This window comes from Bombina bombina, chromosome 2 (assembly GCF_027579735.1).
Source record: "Bombina bombina isolate aBomBom1 chromosome 2, aBomBom1.pri, whole genome shotgun sequence".
Classification (NCBI taxonomy): Eukaryota; Metazoa; Chordata; class Amphibia; order Anura; family Bombinatoridae; genus Bombina; species Bombina bombina.
In genome coordinates this window covers 1,388,406,757-1,388,426,978 of record NC_069500.1, presented here as the reverse complement: position 1 = coordinate 1,388,426,978, position 20,222 = coordinate 1,388,406,757, and the positions used below count along the sequence as shown (strand labels likewise).

Below are 20,222 nucleotides of genomic sequence, written 5' to 3'. Positions count from 1 at the left end.
CTCAAGTCCATGTCAGTAGCGATGCTACAAGACTGTCACACTTGAAAGGCTGTGTTTCTCTTCCACAGCATAGATTTCGGTAAGATCGTTTCCTTTTTGATACATATGGTAACGCTAGAAGGGTCATAGTGTGGCTCCTTTTATCTGTATATAATCAAGGGTTAATATCTCCTGAGGCGGGATCATTGAACAGTGGGGATTAATTTCATACATTTTTATTTGATTTATTCTGCGTTGTGTGAGATGTTTTCTGAGACTCATAGGCTGAGGTTGGAACATACAGGTTACTTTCACTTTAGAGCTGCGCAGCTTTAGAAGCTTGGCACGATTTTCCTTAGCGGAGGCGGTCCTATGTTGCGCTCCATGTGACCGGGTGTGGTCGTAGTTTCACTTCCTACTCTCTGACTGTGCTGGTTATCGGAGAGAAGCGGTTTACTCTGTGTGCCTGGGTCATAGGAGGTGGTGAGTGCCACAGCCATTGGGGGTATAAAGGTGCCATTTTTATATTTTATATAACGTTCGTTATTGTTATATTAGGACACAGCCCATAGCTATGGAGGACTCTGACGTTTTAGAGGGTACTCCCTCTATACCTGTCTAATGCCTGTTTATATTGTGAGGAGGCCGAAGTATACCCGCACTCTCAATTATGTTCCACATGCCTAGAAAAAGTGATTATGTCAAAAAAGGTTAACATGCCTTCCACCTCTGAGGGGTCCCTGTCCCTTGAGGTGCGCAACCTGCTTTCCTCTCCTAATACACATGCAGTTTCCCATAGCACACATGATCCTCCCTCTGGAGGAGGCCTTTTACCTCCAGACTTCACTGCGCAGTTACAAACGGCACTGTCTCCGGACATTAGTGCTTTACCTCGCCCTGCTAAGCGCAAGGTCAAATATTGCTATCCTTCCCAGGGGTCATCATCTAGTTTATTGGCTATAGCTGATAGATGGTTATCTGATGATGAAGTTCTTTCTGATACTTCAAAGTGTGAACTTTCTGGGTCTGAATCGCCTGCCTCTAAGCCTCCCGTTGCGGAGGAACTAGATTTTAAATTTAGGATGGAGCACTTGCGCTTTCTTTTAAAGGAAGTTCTGGCTACCTTAGAGGTTTCAGAGGCCAAACTGCCTGAAGAACCTTTAATTCCTAAACTGGATAGAGTTTATGAAGACAGGGTTGTTCCTCAGACTTTCCCTGTTCCTGTAAAGATGACAAACATTATTAAGAACAAATCTGAGAGGATTGGTTCTTCCTTCACCCCTTCGTCTGCCTTTAAGAAACTGTTCCCAGGCCCGGACTCTCAATTGAAGTTGTGGGGTTCTGTCCCTAAGGTGGAAAGTGCTTTCTCCACACTTGCAAAACGCACTACTATACCACTGGAGGAAAAGATGGAAACTCTTTTAAGAAAGTTGTTTCAACATGAAGGATATTTATTCCAACCAGTGGCGGCAGTTGCCGTGGTTGCGGGAGGAGCTACCTACTGGTGTGACTCCTTATCGGAATTGATCGAGGTGGAAGGTCCCCTCGATATTATTCTTGATAGAATTAAGGGTTGCTAATTCTTTTATTTGTGATGCGAATATGCAAATTATTTGTTTAAATGCTAAAACTGCTGGGTTTTCTGTTCAGGCCTGCCAGGCTCTGTGGCTGAAGTCCTGGTCTGGGAACTTGACTTACAAGTCCAGTCTCCTTTCCCTTCAAGGGTAAGATTTTGTTTTGTCCAGGCCTGGACTCCATTATTTCCATGGTTACAGGGGGCAAGAGTGCCTTCCTACCACAAGATAAAAAGAACAGATCTAAGGGACAATCTAATAAATGTTGTTCCTTTTCTTCTGATAAATCCCAGCGCAAGCAATCCTCCGCTAAGACCGAGCAACCTAAGACTTGGAAGCCGGCTCAGTCCTGGAATAAGTCCAAGCAGAGCAAGAAGCCTGCTGAGACTAAATCAGCATGAAGGGGTTGCCCCCAGTCCGTCTATGGACTTTCGCTCTTCTCAGAAGCTTGGTTCAGGGATGTGCAGGATCCTTGGGTCCTGGAGGTCATTGCTCAGGGTTGCAGAATTGGGTTCAAGTCTCTTCCACCCAAGGGCAGATTCCTTCTCTCAAATCTATCATCAAAACCATAGAAGAGCGATGCCTTTCTGGGGTGCATTCAGGATCTGTTCTCCTTAGCAGTCATAGTCATCCTTAGGAGTCAGTTCCTAAGGTTTGCCTTCCTGGACCAGCACTTCCAGATTATTGCTCTTCCGTTTGGCCTAGCTACTGCCCCAAGAATTTTCACAAAGGTTCTGGGGGCTCTCTTAGCCGTGGCCAGAACCCAGGGCATTGCAGTAGCACCTTACTTGGACGATATTCTGGTACAAGCACCATCCTTTCCTCTAGCGGAAGAACATTCAGAATCTCTTCTCTCTCTTCTTCGATCCCATGGATGGAAGATAAACTTAGAAAAGAGTTCTTATTCCAAGCACCAGGGTAGATTTCCTGGGCACTATAATAGACTCACTAGTCTTGAGGATATTTCTTTCAGACCAGAGACGCTGCAAGCTGGCTTTGGTATGTCTTGCCCTCCAGGCCTCTTCAAGGCCCTCTGTGGCGCAGTGTATGGAGGTGATTGGTGTCATGGTGTCCAGCATGGACATAATTTCCTTTGCCGGGTTCCGTCTCAGATGTTACAGCTGTGCATGCTGAGACAGTGGAACGGCAATCATTCGGATCTGTCTCAACAGATCTCTCTGGACAACCGGTCGAGAGAATCGCTCTCTTGGTGGCTCTGTCCAGATCACCTGTCCCGTGGGACATTCTTTTTAAGACCTTCCTGGGAGGTTTTGACTACAGATGCGAGTCTCTCAGGATTGGGAGCAGGTTGGGGAGCCAAGAAGGCTCAGGGCCTTTGGTCTCGGGAGGATAGCTCTCTTCCGATCAACATTCTGGAACTTCGAGCAATCTTCAATGCTCTGAAGGGTTGACCCCGTCTGGGTTTGTCCCAGTTTATCAGATTCCAATCAGACAATATCACCTCGGTGGCTATCAACCACCAGCGAGGAACGAGGTGCTTCCTAGCAATGAGGGAGGTATCTACGATTCTGGAGTGGGCGGAGGCCCACAACTGTTCGCTGTCAGTGACCCACATTCCGGGTGTGGACAACTGGGAAGCGGATTTTCTCAGCAGACAATCCTTTCATCCGGGGGAATGGTCTCTCCATCCCGAGGTGTTTGCAGAGATATGCAGCAGGTGGGGGACTCAAGAGATAGAACTCATGGCGTCCCGTCTCAATACCAAGCTACCCCGGTATGGGAATAGATCCAGGGATCCTCAGGCAGAGCTAATAGATGCATTAGTGGTGCCTTGGAGGTACAGCCTAATATACCTTTTTCCGCCATTACCTCTCCTTCCTCGAGTAGTGGGCCGCATCAAGCAGGAGCTGGCGTCAGTGATACCGATTGCTCTATCGTGGCTGCGAAGGATGTGGTTTGCGGATCTAGTGTGGATGTCGTCATCTCCTCCATGGAAGTTACCTTGTTGCAGGGATCTGCATGAACAAGGTCCTTTGGTTCATCAAAATCTAGATTCTCTGAGGCTGACTGTGTGGAGATTGAATGCTTAGTCCTAGCCAAGAGAGGTTTCTCTGAGAGAGTTAGTGATACTCTCATTCAAGCTTGTAAGCCGGTTACTCGTCTATCATAAGGTGTGGAGGACCTGCTTATTCTGGTGTGAAGAGCGTGGATTCCCCTGGCATAAGGTCAGGGTTTCCAGGATTCTACAACAAAACAAAAAAACCTGTTGCCCGACACGCTCTTATTCTTGTTTTGTTGTTGGATACTATTTACTGACCACTGGAGGGTCAGAGCGGTTTGAGGGGCACCACAATAGCGGATTGTCTGATGGAAGAGGAGGAGCTCTGGAGTGAACACGTTGGTTATGTTAGAGAGCGAGAAGTGACTGCACAGCTGAGCAGCTGAGAATTTGGCTGAAGGAGTAAATCACACGCCGGAGGAGTCCGAGGTAAAGCGTAACTGCTTAGTGACTATACACCTGGCTGTGGGGATATTATTCTGAAGGGGACGGAACACCCAAACCCGAATAAGAGGTGTTAAGGTAAAAGGTTTACTCACTTACTTTTTATGGTAAGATTTGGATAACGGAGTCCCCAATTTATTTTAGTTTATATTACAACGTCAAAACACATGGGTAGGAAGTAAGCCGCCGGGAACCATCGAACAGAGAAACGCCGATCTGAAACAGATCTCTCTCACACAAGGTAACATCACACGAGCTGCTTCCCAAGACCCTGAGATTGAAACGAGGTAAGAACAATCGGAGGTCCGGTTAGGGGGAGTGCAACAAAAAACTGTTTATAATCTGGGATATTAACCAACTCAAGATAATTAGTTGTGGCCACAACTTTGAAGACTTTTATAATGAACACTTTAAATAAAGAAACAGTGTATTCCGGAAAATAGCAGTGTTTGGACATACCAATAAGATACAATATCTCAATCTGCGCAGTCTTATACATGAGATAATATATATAAGAATTTTATACAAGAAGTTTTGTACTAAGATTTATGTAGGCATGTTTTTATAGAGATATTTCTATACTGTGAGACACAGAGCAAATAACCAGCTCATAATAAGGAATCCCCTCCAGTACAGAAATAAATGTTTTATTTCAATTGCGATTTATCCTAACAAGGTTTTTAACCTATGGACGTACTATTGTTAGAATACAATCGATTGTTTTTATAATATGTTTATGTTGTTGTAAGATATATATGGAAGTAAATATTGTTGAATACACACACGTCTAATGTCATTTTGGTTTTGATAATAGGGACAATATATCATATAAAGCGTCATTTGCATAGAAGGGTGTAACAAACAGTTAAAGGGATACATATCCCGAATTGCTAATCTACCAAATTTCCATCACGAGCAAATAGAAGGGTGTTATATTAGGTTGAAGGGATAATAATACTAAATTGATAATTTATATCGCTATTATCACAAGAGTATAGAATATTCCGAAAGCACATTATTTTAAATATTTTGTATGAGCCACAAATATAAATTTAAGTCACTACAATTAAACAAAATCACAAAGAAGGATAAACACTTAATAGCATGAATTGAGAACATTATATATTTATAGAAAAGATTTATTAAGCTATAACAGCGTAAGAAAAATTAACACAATTATTATTAATTATTTATTTCAACAAGTCCAACTCACAGCTGATTTTAGCGCTCCCCACCCCCAACCTAGAACCCCAATTTATTAGGATCACAGGTTTACATGGCTTGATTAGCTTTTCTCACGCTATAACTACTTGAGCGCACTAGGGTTTACTTTTGTATATAAATCTTTAACTTTCCAGGGTTCTTTTCTTTCTCCAGGATGGTCTTGAGAAGGGCCTTTCTGCTAGCTCCCTTACCTGACAGATTTCGGCCCTATCTGTTTTACTGCACAAGAGGCTTGCTGAGCTTCCAGATATCCAGTTTTTGTTGAGGCTCTGGCTAGGATCAGACCTGTGTTTAGATCTAGCGCTCCTCCTTGGAGTTTAAATCTTGTTCTTTAAGTTTTGCAGAAGGCTCTGTTTGAGCCTATGCATGTAGTTGACATTTTATTACTATCTTGGAAGTTTCTTTTTCTACTGGCTATTGCTTTGGCGCAGAGTCTTTGAAATGGCTGCCTTGCAATGTGAGCCTCCTTACCTAGTATTTCATGCTGGGTTAGGTTCTCTTCCTAACTTCGTTTCAGATTGCAACATCAATCAGGAGATTGTGGGTACTTCCTTGTGTCCTAATCCTCCTCCTTCAAAGGAACGGTTACTTCATAATTTGGATGTGGTTCGGGCCTTGAAGTTCTATCTTCAGGCTGCAGAGTTTAGACAGACCTCTTTTTTGTTGTCTATTCTGGGAAGCGTAGGGGGCAGAAGGCCTCGTTCAGTTCCTTAACTTTTTGGTTGAGGAGCATTATTCGCTTAGCTTATGAGACAGCGGGACATAAGCCTCCTCAGAGGTTAATGGTTTATTCAACTAGAGCAGTGGCTTCCTCTTGGACCTTCAAGAATGAGGCCTCTATGGATCAGATTTGTAAGGCGGCTACCTGGTCCTCCTTACATACCTTTTCTAAATTTTACAAGTTTGATGTTTTTGCTTCGGCTGAAGCAGCTTTTAGGAGAATGGTTTTGCAGGCTGTTGTGACCTCAGAATAGGGTCCGCCTCCTTTTTTGCCTTCTCTCCCGTTCATTTAGTGGAGCTTGGGTATATGTTTCCCACAAGTAAGAAATAAAGCTGTGGACTCTCCTCGTATGAAGAAGGAAAACATAAATTATGCTTACTAGATCATTTCCTTTCATTCTGTACGAAGAGTCCACGGCCCTGCCCGTATTCCCTGAAGGGCGGACCTAAATTTTATTTTGTTCTTCTGGCACCATTTATACCCTGAAGTTTCTCCTACTTTTTCTTGTTCTCTTGGCAAAATGACTGGGATATGAGGGAAGTGGGGGAGGTATTTAAGCCTTTGACTGGGGTGTCTTTGCCTCCTCCTGGTGGCCAGGTTCTGTATTCCCACAAGTAAGGAATGAAGCCGTGGACTCTCCTCATACAGAAGGAATGGAAATTATCTGGTAAACATAATTTATGTTTCTCTTGTAAGGTGTATCCAGTCCACGGATCATCCATTACTTGTGGGATATTCTCATTCCCAACAGGAAGTTGCAAGAGGACACCCACAGCAGAGCTGTCTATATAGCTCCTCCCCTAACTGCCATATCCAGTCATTCTCTTGCAACTCTCAACAAACATGGAGGTAGTAAGAGAGAAGTGGTGAAATGTAGCTGTTATTTTACTTCAATCAAAAGTTTATTATTTTTAAATGGTACCGGAGTTGTACTATTTTGTTCCAGGCAGAAAAATAGAAGAATCTGCCTGTGATTTCTATGATCTTAGCAGGTTGTAACTAAGATCCATTGCTGTTCTTACACATGACTGAAGAGAGAGATAACTTCAGCGGGGGAATGGCGTGCAGGTTATCCTGCTATGAGGTATGTGCAGTTAAGATTTTTCTAGAAGATGTGAATGCTAGAAAATGCTGCTGTTGCCAAATTTATGTAAGGTAAGCCTGAATACAGTAATTTAATAGCGACTGGTATCATGCTTATTTTCTGAGGTAATACTCTTTTATATTTGCAATATAAAACGTTTGCTGGCATGTTTAAACGTTTTTATATATACTTTGGTGATAAAACTTTTTTGGGGCCTAGTTTTTTCCACATGGCTGGCTTAAATTTGCCTAGAAACAGTTTCCTGAGGCTTTCCACTGTGTTAAGGCCCACAGCAAGGCTGTGGCAGTTTGGTGTGACTGTTTAAAAATGTCTAGATCGTTTTTTTGATCCGGTTTTTGAACTAAAAGGTTAATCATCCATTTGCAAGTGGGTGCAATGCTCTGTTAGCCTATTATACACACTATACAAATTTCATTTGATTTACTGCCTTTTTTCACTGTTTTTCAAATTCTGACAAAATTTGTTTCTCTTAAAGGCACAGTACCGTTTATTATATTTGCTTGTTAACTTGATTTAAAGTGTTTTCCAAGCTTGCTAGTCTCATTGCTAGTCTGTATAAACATGTCTGACATAGAGGAAACTCCTTGTTCATTATGTTTAAAAGCCATTGTGGAGCCCCCTCTTAGAATGTGTACCAAATGTACTGATTTCACTTTAAGCTATAAAGATCATATTCTGTCTTTAAAAAATTTATCACCAGAGGAATCTGACGAGGGGGAAGTTATGCCGACTAACTCTCCCCACGTTTCAGATCCTTTGACTCCCGCTCAAGGGACTCACGCTCAAATGGCGCCAAGTACATCTAGTGCGCCCATAGCGTTTACTTTACAAGACATGGCGGCAGTCATGGATAATACACTGTCAGCGGTATTAGCCAGACTACCTGAATTTAGAGGAAAGCGAGATAGCTCTGGAGTTAGACGAAATACAGAGCATACTGACGCTTTAAGAGCTATGTCTGATAATGCCTCACAATATGCAGAAGCTGAAGAAGGAGAGCTTCTTTCTGTAGGTGATATTTCTGACTCAGGGAAGATGATGCAACCTGATTCTGATATTTCTACATTTAAATTTAAGCTTGAGCACCTCCGCGTGTTACTCAGGGAGGTTTTAGCTGCTCTGAATGACTGTGATACAATTGCAGTGCCAGAGAAATTGTGTAGACTGGATAAATACTATGCAGTGCCGGTGTGTACTGATGTTTTCCAATACCTTAAAGGTTTACAGAAATTATTACTAAGGAATGGGATAGACCAGGTGTGCCGTTCTCTCCCCCCCTATTTTTAGAAAAATGTTCCCAATAGACACCACCACACGGGACTTATGGCAGACAGTTCCTAAGGTGGAGGGAGCAGTTTCTACTCTAGCAAAGCGTACTACTATCCCTGTCGAGGACAGTTGTGCTTTCTTAGATCCAATGGATAAAAAGTTAGAGGGTTACCTTAAGAAAATGTTTATTCAACAAGGTTTTATCCTACAGCCCCTTGCATGCATTGCTCCTGTCACTGCTGCTGCGGCGTTCTGGTTTGAGTCTCTGGAAGAGGCTCTACAGGTAGCGATTCCATTGGATGACATACTTGACAAGCTTAGAGCACTTAAGCTAGCCAATTCTTTTGTTTCTGATGCCATTGTTCATTTGACTAAACTAACGGCTAAGAATTCTGGTTTTGCTATCCAGGCGCGCAGAGCGCTATGGCTTAAATCATGGTCAGCTGACGTTACTTCAAAGTCTAAGCTGCTTAACATTCCCTTCAAGGGGCAGACCCTATTTGGGCCTGGTTTGAAGGAGATTATTGCTGATATCACTGGAGGAAAAGGTCATGCCCTTCCTCAGGATAGGTCCAAATCAAGGGCCAAACAGTCTAATTTTCGTGCCTTTCGAAACTTCAAGGCAAGTGCGGCATCAACTTCCTCTAATGCAAAACAAGAGGGAACTTTTTCTCAGTCCAAGACGGTCTGGAGACCTAACCAGACCTGGAACAAGGGTAAGCAGGCCAAAAAGCCTGCTGCTGCCTCTAAGACGGCATGAAGGAACGGCCCCCTATCCGATAACGGATCTAGTAGGGGGCAGACTTTCGCTCTTCGCCCAGGCGTGGGCAAGAGATGTTCAGGATCCCTGGGCGTTGGAAATTATATCCCAGGGATATCTTCTGGACTTCAAGGCTTCCCCCCAAAAAGGGAGATTTCACCTTTCACAATTATCTGCAAACCAGATAAAGAGAGAGGCATTCTTACACTGTGTACAAGACCTCCTAGTTATGGGAGTGATCCATCCAGTTCCAAAGGAGGAACAGGGACAGGGATTTCACTCAAATCTGTTTGTAGTTCCCAAAAAAGAGGGAACCTTCAGACCAATTTTGGATCTAAAGATCTTAAACAAATTCCTCAGAGTTCCATCATTCAAGATGGAGACTATTCGTACCATCCTACCTATGATCCAGGAGGGTCAATACATGACTACAGTGGATATAAAGGATGCTTATCTTCACATTCCGATACACAAAGATCATCATCGGTTTCTTAGGTTTGCCTTCCTAGACAGGCATTACCAGTTTGTAGCTCTTCCATTTGGGCTAGCTACAGCCCCAAGAATTTTTACGAAGGTTCTGGGGTAACTTCTGGCGGTCCTAAGGCCGCGGGGCATAGCAGTGGCCCCTTATTTAGACGACATCCTAATTCAGGCGTCAAACTTCCAAATTGCCAAGTCTCATACGGACATAGTGTTAGCAATTCTGAGGTTGCATGGGTAGAAGGTGAACGAGGAAAAGAGTTCTCTATCCCCCCTTACAAGAGTTTCCTTCCTAGGGACTCTGATAGATTCTGTAGAAATGAAAATTTACCTGACGGAGTCCAGGTTATCAAAACTTCTAAATTCCTGCCGTGTTCTTTATTCCATCCCTCGCCCTTCGGTGGCTCAGTGCATGGAAGTAATCGGCTTAATGGTAGCGGCAATGGACATAGTGCCGTTTGCACGCCTACATCTCAGACCGCTGCAACTCTGCATGCTCAGTCAGTGGAATGGGGATTACACAGATTTGTCCCCTCTACTAAATCTGGATCAAGAGACCAGGGATTCTCTTCTCTGGTGGCTATCTTGGGTCCATCTGTCCAAAGGTATGACCTTTCGCAGGCCAGATTGGACAATTGTGACGACAGATGCCAGCCTTCTAGGTTGGGGTGCAGTCTGGAACTCCCTGAAGGCTCAGGGATCGTGGACTCAGGAGGAGTCACTCCTTCCAATAAACATTCTGGAAGTAAGAGCAATATTCAATGCTCTTCAGGCTTGGCCTCATTTAGCGACAATGAGGTTTATCAGATTTCAGTCGGACAACATCACGACTGTGGCTTACATCAACCATCAAGGGGGAACAAGGAGTTCCCTAGTGATGTTAGAAGTCTCAAAGATAATTCGCTGGGCAGAGATTCACTCTTGCCACCTATCAGCTATCCATATCCCAGGTGTAGAGAACTGGGAGGCGGATTTTCTAAGTCGTCAGACTTTTCATCCGGGGGAGTGGGATCTCCATCCGGAGGTGTTTGCTCAATTGGTTAATCGTTGGGGCAAACCAGAACTGGATCTCATGGCGTCTCGCCAGAACGCCAAGCTTCCTTGTTACGGATCCAGGTCCAGGGACCCCAAGGCAACGCTGATAGATGCTCTAGCAGCGCCTTAGTCCTTCAACCTGGCTTATGTGTTTCCACCGTTTCCTCTGCTCCCTCGTCTGATTGCCAAAATCAAGCAGAAGAGAGCATCGGTGATCTTGATGGCGCCTGCGTGGCCATGCAGGACTTGGTATGCAGATCTGGTGGACATGTCATCCTTTCCACCATGGACTCTGCCGCTGAGACAGGACCTTCTACTTCAAGGTCCTTTCAACCATCCAAATCTAATTTCTCTGAGGCTGACTGCCTGGAGATTGAACGATTGATTTTATCAAAGCGTGGTTTCTCCGAGTCAGTCATTGATACCTTAATTCAGGCACGAAAGCCTGTCACCAGGAAAATCTATCATAAGATATGGCGGAAATATCTTTATTGGTGTGAATCCAAGGGCTACTCATGGAGTAAAGTCAGGATTCCCAGGATATTATCTTTTCTCCAAGAAGGATTGGAGAAAGGATTGTCAGCTAGTTCCTTAAAGGGACAGATTTCTGTGCTATCTATTCTTTTGCACAAGCGTCTGGCGGATGTCCCAGACGTTCAGGCATTTTGTCAGGCTTTAGTTAGAATCAAGCCTGTGTTTAAACCTGTTGCTCCACCATGGAGTTTAAATTTGGTTCTTAAAGTTCTTCATTCCATAGATATCAAACTTTTATCTTGGAAAGTTCTTTTTTTGGTAGCTATTTCCTCGGCTCGTAGAGTTTCCGAGTTATCTGCCTTACAATGTGATTCTCCTTATCTGATCTTCCATGCAGATAAGGTAGTTCTGCGTACCAAACCTGGGTTTTTACCTAAGGTGGTATCTAATAAGAATATCAATCAACAGATTGTTGTTCCGTCTTTGTGTCCTAATCCTTCTTCAAAGAAGGAACGTCTATTACACAACCTGGACGTGGTTCGTGCTAAAGTTTTACTTACAAGCTACTAAAGATTTTCGTCAAACATCTGCTTTGTTTGTTGTCTACTCTGGACAGAGGAGAGGTCAAAAGGCTTTGGCAACCTCTTTCTTTTTGGCTAAAAAGCATAATCCGCTTAGCTTATGAGACTGCTGGCCAGCAGCCTCCAGAAAGGATTACAGCTCATTCTACTAGAGCTGTGGCTTCCACATGGGCCTTTAAAAATGAGGCTTCTGTTGAACAGATCTGCAAGGCGGCGACTTGGTCTTCGCTTCATACTTTTTCAAAATTCTACAAATTTGATACTTTTGCTTCTTCGGAGGCTGTTTTTGGGAGAAAGGTTTTACAGGCAGTGGTACCTTCCGTTTAAGTACCTGCCTTGTCCCTCCCTTCATCCGTGTACTTTAGCTTTGGTATTGGTATCCCACAAGTAATGGATGATCCGTGGACTGGATACACCTTACAAGAGAAAACATAATTTATGCTTACCTGATAAATTTATTTCTCTTGTGGTGTATCCAGTCCACGGCCCGCCCTGTCATTTTAAGGCAGGTATTTTTTAATTTTAAACTACAGTCACCACTGCACCCTATGGTTTCTCCTTTCTCTGTTTGTTTTCGGTCGAATGACTGGATATGGCAGTTAGGGGAGGAGCTATATAGACAGCTCTGCTGTGGGTGTCCTCTTGCAACTTCCTGTTGGGAATGAGAATATCCCACAAGTAATGGATGATCCGTGGACTGGATACACCACAAGAGAAATAAATTTATCAGGTAAGCATAAATTGTGTTTTTTTCAGCTACAGGAGCTTTTCCCCTTTACTTTTATAATTTATTCATAGCTGGATTTTCTACCTTTCTTGGCATTTTTATCTTCAGGTTTACCTATTCTCCCTGTTACCCTATAGTGACTGTTCTGTGGTCTTGTTCATGTCTCAGCTTTGTATCTTTCCTTTATGGAAATCACTTTCATGGCTTGATATGTAGGTTTGTTTTCCTTCGCTTGTCTCTTTTTTTTTTGACATCTTAAGCAAATTACCTACTGACTTCGTCAAGTGGTTCAGAATTTGAATCAATGCACATGTACAGAATTTTACTTCATGAACTAATAGAATGAGATTGAAATGTGAATGTGAGATTTATAATTACCAGTAAATGAATATCTCCCTTCTTACCATGTGCCAGACTCATTTACCATCTATGCTTATGTTCCTTGCTGTTCTTCTACTTCTCTGCCAATCTGAGGCTTGGGTATACATAAAAACTGGAAGGGTGAGCATAGGAGGGAGAAAATTAAACGGACATGAAACCCAAACATTTTCTTTCGTGATTCAGATAGAGAATACATTTTTAAACAACTTTCCAATTCTATTATCTAATTTGTTTTATTCTCTTGGTATGCTATGTTGAAGGAGCAGCAATGCACTAATGGTTTCTAACTGAACACATGGGTGAGCCAATGACAATTGGTATATATATGCAGGCACCAATCAGCAACTAGAACCTAGGTTCTCTGCTGCTCCTGAACTTGCCTAGATGAACCTTTCAGCAAAGGATAACAAGAGAATGAAGCAAATTAAATAATAGAAGTAAATTGGAAAGTTGTTTAAAATTGTATTCTCTATCTGAATCATGAAAGAAAATTTTGGGGTTTCATGTCCCTTTAACTAAACACTTAATAAAAAAATCTGCTTCGTTCATTTGCTTAACTAATAAGCCATATGTACAGAATTTTACTTCAAGTGCATACGAAGATGTATTAATTTATCAGTAGGTGTAAATATTTATTCCACATTAAAAACAATTCTCAGCTTTATTTTGTGGCCCCTGTGTTTGAAAGCAAAGCTCAAATCAGATACTTTGCATTCATATTGTGTTAAAGCCAAGTGACATATGAAACCAACTGTTTAAGATTTAATCCTTTAACGCATGACCAAGTTGTAAGGAACAAACATAAGTGTAAATTGATATTCTGATTAATCTTTTAATGGCCTATTGAGTACTCTTTTTGTCAGTGATTCGCCATTTCTATTTAGTAATATACGTAATGCAGTGAAAGAAACCTTAGTTCTAAACATTTTATAGCATAGGGCATTTATTTGCAACCATTTCAGATGTTTTGTTTATATAAATTCTTCTTTATGACATCTCTTGAAAGAAACCCATACCTTCTGAATATTCCTATAACTGGATGCTTCTAATATTCTGTGTGGAAGTGTTATTAAAGTTGAGGTTTTTCTCTATTTTTCATAGTTACTTGAATATGCAGAATCTCTTTGAAGCATTGTCTTATCCAACAGCAGAGAGATGGAGCCATCTGAAAATGGCATCTGCTAATCTTCCAGGTCTAGAAAGGTAAACATCTCTAAGTGAATACATTTTATGTTATCTGTAATAAAATTAAATTAGTTTCCACCTAGTAAATGGCATTCATTGTATATATTTTATAAACTACACATGTGTAGATAATTCTATGCATCACCAGTAATTTAAATTTGACTTTAACAAAAAATTTCAAGTATTTTACATTTCTCCACTGAAGAAGAACACAACACCTTTGTGGGCAACCACTACTGAAAAATGAAATAACAATGGTAATCAATATGTAATCAATTAAAAGTAGATGTAAAGGATATTCAGATAAAGTGCCCTGTATGAGAAGAAAATTCAAATGTTATTAAAAACAGGCATATGTTAATACCATTATGCCAGGATTCATTTGTTGTGGAGGTGTTTTTTGTTGTTGGAATTATCACAGTGCTACGAAATTTTGCGGTGCTATACAAATAAATGATAATAATTATAATCTTTATTTTCAATGTACCAAAATATTATATTGCGCTACAGAGGTGCACAATAAATAAAGATATGGGGGAGTAACCAAAAAGTATAACTTATTGAATTGCTTTGTTTATGCAAGGCTCAGGGTGATAGTTTAAAGCCTTGTCAGGAAATGTGTTCACTTATGTTCTATACTTTTTAAAGATGTGCTTGTTAAAATGATGGTAAACTTTACATGTTTTAATATCAGGTCCGGTATCCAAGTGGTATTTCTTTATGATGATGGTCCACAGTCCTTTTATAACATATGGGGTATATTTCCTTCCACTAGGAGGAGGTCAATAACCCATGCAAGAGCTTTAAACCCTCCAATCTTTATCTAGTTTTTGTTCTCTATTCTCAATTATCTCCTATGAGGCCAAGGTTTTTCCAGCTACTTACTTATGGATAGAAATTGAGAGGTCAGACCTGTGTGAGATCCAGAGTCCCTGGGGAGTATCATTTACAAAGAAGACAGAAAAGACTCTTCACTGCAGCTGAATGATACAGGAAAAAAGGAATACCCTATTATGTGCACAGCATTTCCCTAACTACCATAACTACTCTCAGGCGTCTCATGGACATGTCCCTAGCCTCCCCCTGAGGAACTTAGTTATTTCCTACTGCAATCCTCTGCGGTACTTGATACCTGCACTGGATAGGCTCTCTACTGGATACTGCTGCATTGACATGCCTGACAAGCCTATGGAGGGGTGCTGCATAAGGTAAGTGCCTTTACACAGCACAGACACAGCCTGCAGGCTATTTGTAGGTACTCTGACACAGGTACAGCATATCCAGGGAACTTAACATGTGCCACTCAGGACAATTTGTTCTCTGTATCATGTCCATAATAGTTCTACTAGCATTGGGAATATTATTAGGGAAGCCTCTGACCTTTTTTAACCCTCTTTCAGCTTTTTTTTTATAATTTGTGAGCACTTTACAAAATGATATGTATGGCTCTTTGAGAGAACCTGCAATAGCTTCATGCTTGATACGGTTCTATAGTACAGGCTCCTGTTAGGCTGGGGAATATTTTGTATCAGAGTTCATAGGGTTATTATGCTTGGTACACTTGCTTTTAAACATTCAAAAGTGAGGTTTTGCAGGCTGTGGTGCCCTCAGATTAGGGTCCGCATTTTACCCTTTCGGTTTCATTCAGTGTCCTCTAGAGCTTGGGTATATGTTACCAATGGTAATGAATAAAGCCGTAGACTCTCCTCCCCTTTAGATGGAAAACATAAATTGGACTCCGGAAGGGGTGGAGCGTGTAGGAGACACGGAACCCAGCACGCCACTTGATAAGCGTGCAACAGCTATCCCACAACGCCGTTATCCTTGGCCGATAAGGGATATTACGGTCTGGATTAAGGGACCTACCAGGTCTGCGTTGAGGAGTCCGTCCATAGCCTTGGTGGCTCGATAGGCTGAGCACCCTCTAAGGCCCTCACCTGGTCTGATAACTTCACACTCAGAGGCACGTCAGGAGCTGCAAGCAAGTTGAGTACTGTGAAGCGGGAGATGGTATTAGGAACTGCAGCATACGTAGTGCATCCGGTTGATTCCAGGTACGGGCAGAGGGATAACGTTTTACTCCACACACATTGCATGTAAATGACCCCCTGCTTATGGGACTTAAACGATCGTTACACTGATAAGAAATTAGGAAGACTGCTGATAAACCATATGTATGTTTATTAATGCTCCCAAAATATACACACAGCTCATGGCTCCCATAACCTATTATAGGTAGGAGCGGAACAACACGAGGGAATGCGGTATTCTGTGTAAGAGAGGACGTCAACATATAACACAATAAGAATTCCACTGTGCCCTGGGAACATTGTGTCCATAATCCTGGTTAATAAGAGCCTTGTTGAGCTGCTAACCTGGACTCCCACGGGTCAAGTCTCCTCCATTATTGCTGGGTAAAATATAACAGATGGGAGGTTGACCCACACCGCCAAGCTTACAGATTTAACCTGTGAAACTTGCATGCACTAACAAACAGCATATAGGAATAGTGACACTCTTGCTATTAATATAGCGTCTCCCATAACCCTAATCAGGGTAGGAGAATAAACTGGGGAAACTTTGATTTCATGAATATATGCCTAACAGACGATTCTCGCAAATATAACAAATTCTTTTTGGCTATATCTATACTAACACTGATATGCATCTTTATAGTTATTCTTGCTCTGTCACTCATGTTAGTGCGTGGGACCGTACAGGATTACTGAAGGGACAATAAGAAGCAAATAGTAGGACATGACTCACTGTATCCTGGCATAGATCATAAAGTTGTTGTAAAAAGGTGCCTTCAAGATCCTGATGCAGGACAGGAGCAATCATTTCTTTATCCAGATTACAGTGTCTGGTATACGTTAAATACTCTGATTATATTTAATAGAAATAGCCGCCTCCGGACATACTAATCGGCTACTTGAAGTTTGTACTTGTCTGTAGCTGACTTTTTTGCTCTCTCCTTTTCTTTCTGTTTTGCTGCTTTTTTTTTTTTTTATGCATGATAATATTGTTAATAACCTGAGTATTTCGAGTGATCTGTTCCTCTAGACAGACTGAAATTTAAGTAACTAAGCTTATCTGTATTTAAACTGGTGGTGCTAAGTGCACCTAATAACTTAATTCTGTTGTGGGCAAATGGCCATATAATATACACATATATAATATTTGTGATTTTTTTTTTTGTGTGTGTAAATTGCTAATATGTTGCTCTATATTGAGCCCTAAACACATTTTAGAGCACACACACTGCACTTATTAGTTCAGCACTGTTCTTTTCATTATCACAACACAAATTAAGTGTTTCTACCCATGGATAGATTTGTGTCACAATCTAAATTCACCAGCCATGGACCCCAAGAATAGAGAGGAAAAAAAACACCTAAACCCTTTACTAATTTTGACTCTTATTCTGAACAGAATGAACGTCTGCTGCTAAATTGGGAACTAACGGTAGTAATCACGCAAATTTCACATCTAATTACTCCACAATTAGAGAGTTTTAAACACAAAATTAAAAAGGATATTAACAATTTAACTACGGACGTGAGACAATTTTCATCTAGGATCACCGAGGTACAGACTAGAGTATTAGAATTGGAGGATAGAGTAAATATAATAGAACAAGACAGTCTGTCCTATGATAGGAAGTTATCCGCGGCCCTGTTGAGGCTAGAGGATCTTGAAGACCGCTCACGGCGGAATAACCTCCGTATCATAGGATTACCCGAAACTCCTGAAGATCAGGATCTCTTGGAGTTTGCGGCAGTAAAACTCCCACAATTATTAGGAATGCAAGATATAGGCGCCCCAATAGAAATTGAAAAAATTCATAGGGTTGGCTCACAACGAAAAAATGTGAATGGTGCCTCTAGACCCAGACCAATAATCATGAAATTCTTGAAATTTCAAGATAAATTAGCGTATCTTGCCCAGTACAGGAAAACTAAATCTCTTATGAGTGGTCAGAATAAAATTCTTTTATTTCAAGATTTCTCTGCAGAGACTTCTTTAAAAAGGAAAGAAATTTCGCCTTTTTGTACAAGGTTACTGAAAACAAATGTCAATGTCCGAATGCTTTACCCAGCAAAACTGTTACTCCATATGGATGGAGAAAATAGAATCTTAAGCACTCCCGCTGAGGCTAAGCAATTCTGTATAGATAACGGTGTGGAATAAATTTTATGTATTCTACATTAGTGTTATATTGGTGTGAATGGTGTTATGGCTATCTTTTATATATTTTATTTGTATGCCCCTCGTGTGTTTTCTCTCCTTTTCTTTTTGTCCCCCCTGCTACAGCTCCGATCACTTGTATAATGTCCCACTGACTATCATTTTATAAACTGTATCATGGGGACACTTAAGATACTATCCTGGAATATGGGGGGTCACATCCCCCATTAAAAGGAAGGCTATAATCAAACTTTTAGGGGCACATAATCCAGATATAGTCTTGTTACAAGAGAACCCAACTACAACTTCAAGAATCAGATACGTTTAAAACTAGATGGGTGGGGGAAGTAATTGCTGCACCAAGCCAATCAAGAAAGAATGGGGTACTGATCTTAATAAATAAGCGTTTAACACATTAAATTATTGACCACAGGGCTGACCCGGAAGGCAGATTCCAAATTATCAATGTTAAAATAAATACAGCGTTAATTACCCTCTGTAACATATACGGCCCCAATAACATCGATAACATTTTTTGGGATGACCTGTCCTTAAAATTAATTAAATTTAATGGGCAGAAATTAGTCATTGGTGGCGATTTGAATCTCACATTTATGCCTAACATAGATAAAATGTCCAAAAAGAAACAGTTTAAACGTGACCGGAAAGTGCAGATTCTTAACAATTTTTGTAACAAAGTTGGGGTGAAGGATATTTTGCGTATCCAAAACCCCGATCTTAAAGCCTATACCTGTATGTCTAAGACTCATCAATCCTTGTCAAAGATTGACATGTTTTTAATTTCGGAACGCTTGCTCGGATTAGAAATAAAAGCTGAGATTGAAGGGATTGTCTTGTCAGATCACGGCAATATATCCCTAGAAGTTAAACTCGGAGATTTCCAAATAAACTCTACCAATAACTTTTTTCCCCTCGAAATACTTAATTCATAATAATAAATTTCAGAATTGGTTGAATCATAAATGGAACAAATTTATGCAATTTAATAGTACGTATTTAGACAAAATAGAGACCCTGTAGGAGGCTGGGAAGGCTGTGTTGAGGGGAGAAATCAAGGCCTATTTGTGTACGCTAAAAAAAAAAAAAAAGTAAAACAGAGGGAAATTCAAGTATCTAATAGCGTGAAAAATAGCTATAATGCATACATTGCCAGTCCTACGAGAGAACTCTGGGATAGATATATCAATTTTAAAACTCAGAGATCTAATGTTGAAACAAAAATGTGCCCAGGAAGACATACGGTTAAGATCTTTGAATGGCGGCTTTAGGGGTAGAGCTGCCAAATTTCTGGCAAGAATTACTAAATATAGAATTAATAATTATATTCCGGCAATTAAAATCGGCCAGAAAAGGGTAACAACCAATCCAGAGATACAGAAGTTTTTTTTTTTTAGTTTTTCTAGACTCTGTATAAGGCTGATGTTCCAGATGAAGCTCAGAGGCTCAGATTCTAGAATAATGCCAAGGATTCCACAGTAAGCAATCGAATACTACAAGAACAAATTAATCCCATACTACACAAATTAAATAACTCATATTATATAACAGGTTCCACTAGCTCTAGATACTTTGCATCTTCAAATATTACCTTAATATTAAAAAAGGATAAGAACGCAGAAGACCCGGCATCATATAGACCCATATCCTTGCTTAATTTAGACTACAAACTACTCACCTCTATAATTGCTAAGAGATTAACCCCATATTTATCTGAGATAATACATACAGATCAATCAGGTTTTATGCACGGTCTGAATCCTGTTAAAAATATACGAAAAGCCATGATAGTAATGGATCATTATTGGAATAGGTATAAGGCAGATCAACAAAAAAGTTCAAAGGCCGCAATATTAATGCTTGATGCAGAAAAAGCCTTTGACTATATTGACCGGGACCATCTTTTCTATACACTACATAAATTTGGATTTACAGGTAATATTAAACATTTTATAAAGTTAATTTATAAAAAAAAAACTACTTGGCTATTATTGTTAATGGGGAAGTTACCGAAACTTTGGTGTTGCATAGAGGAACTAGGCAAGGTTGCCCACTCT

The 20,222-nt window shown here is 41.0% G+C and overlaps 1 protein-coding gene across 1 annotated transcript in view; it reads left to right on the top strand.

The window, feature by feature from the left end:
- Window positions 1-20,222, top strand: part of DNAAF9 (dynein axonemal assembly factor 9) — a 643,469-nt gene that overhangs the window by 397,779 nt on the left and 225,468 nt on the right. Inside the window, exon 24 of the mRNA XM_053704320.1 lies at window positions 13,876-13,977. Coding sequence (XP_053560295.1) covers window positions 13,876-13,977 — 102 coding nt within the window. The remainder of the gene's footprint in view (window positions 1-13,875; window positions 13,978-20,222) is intronic.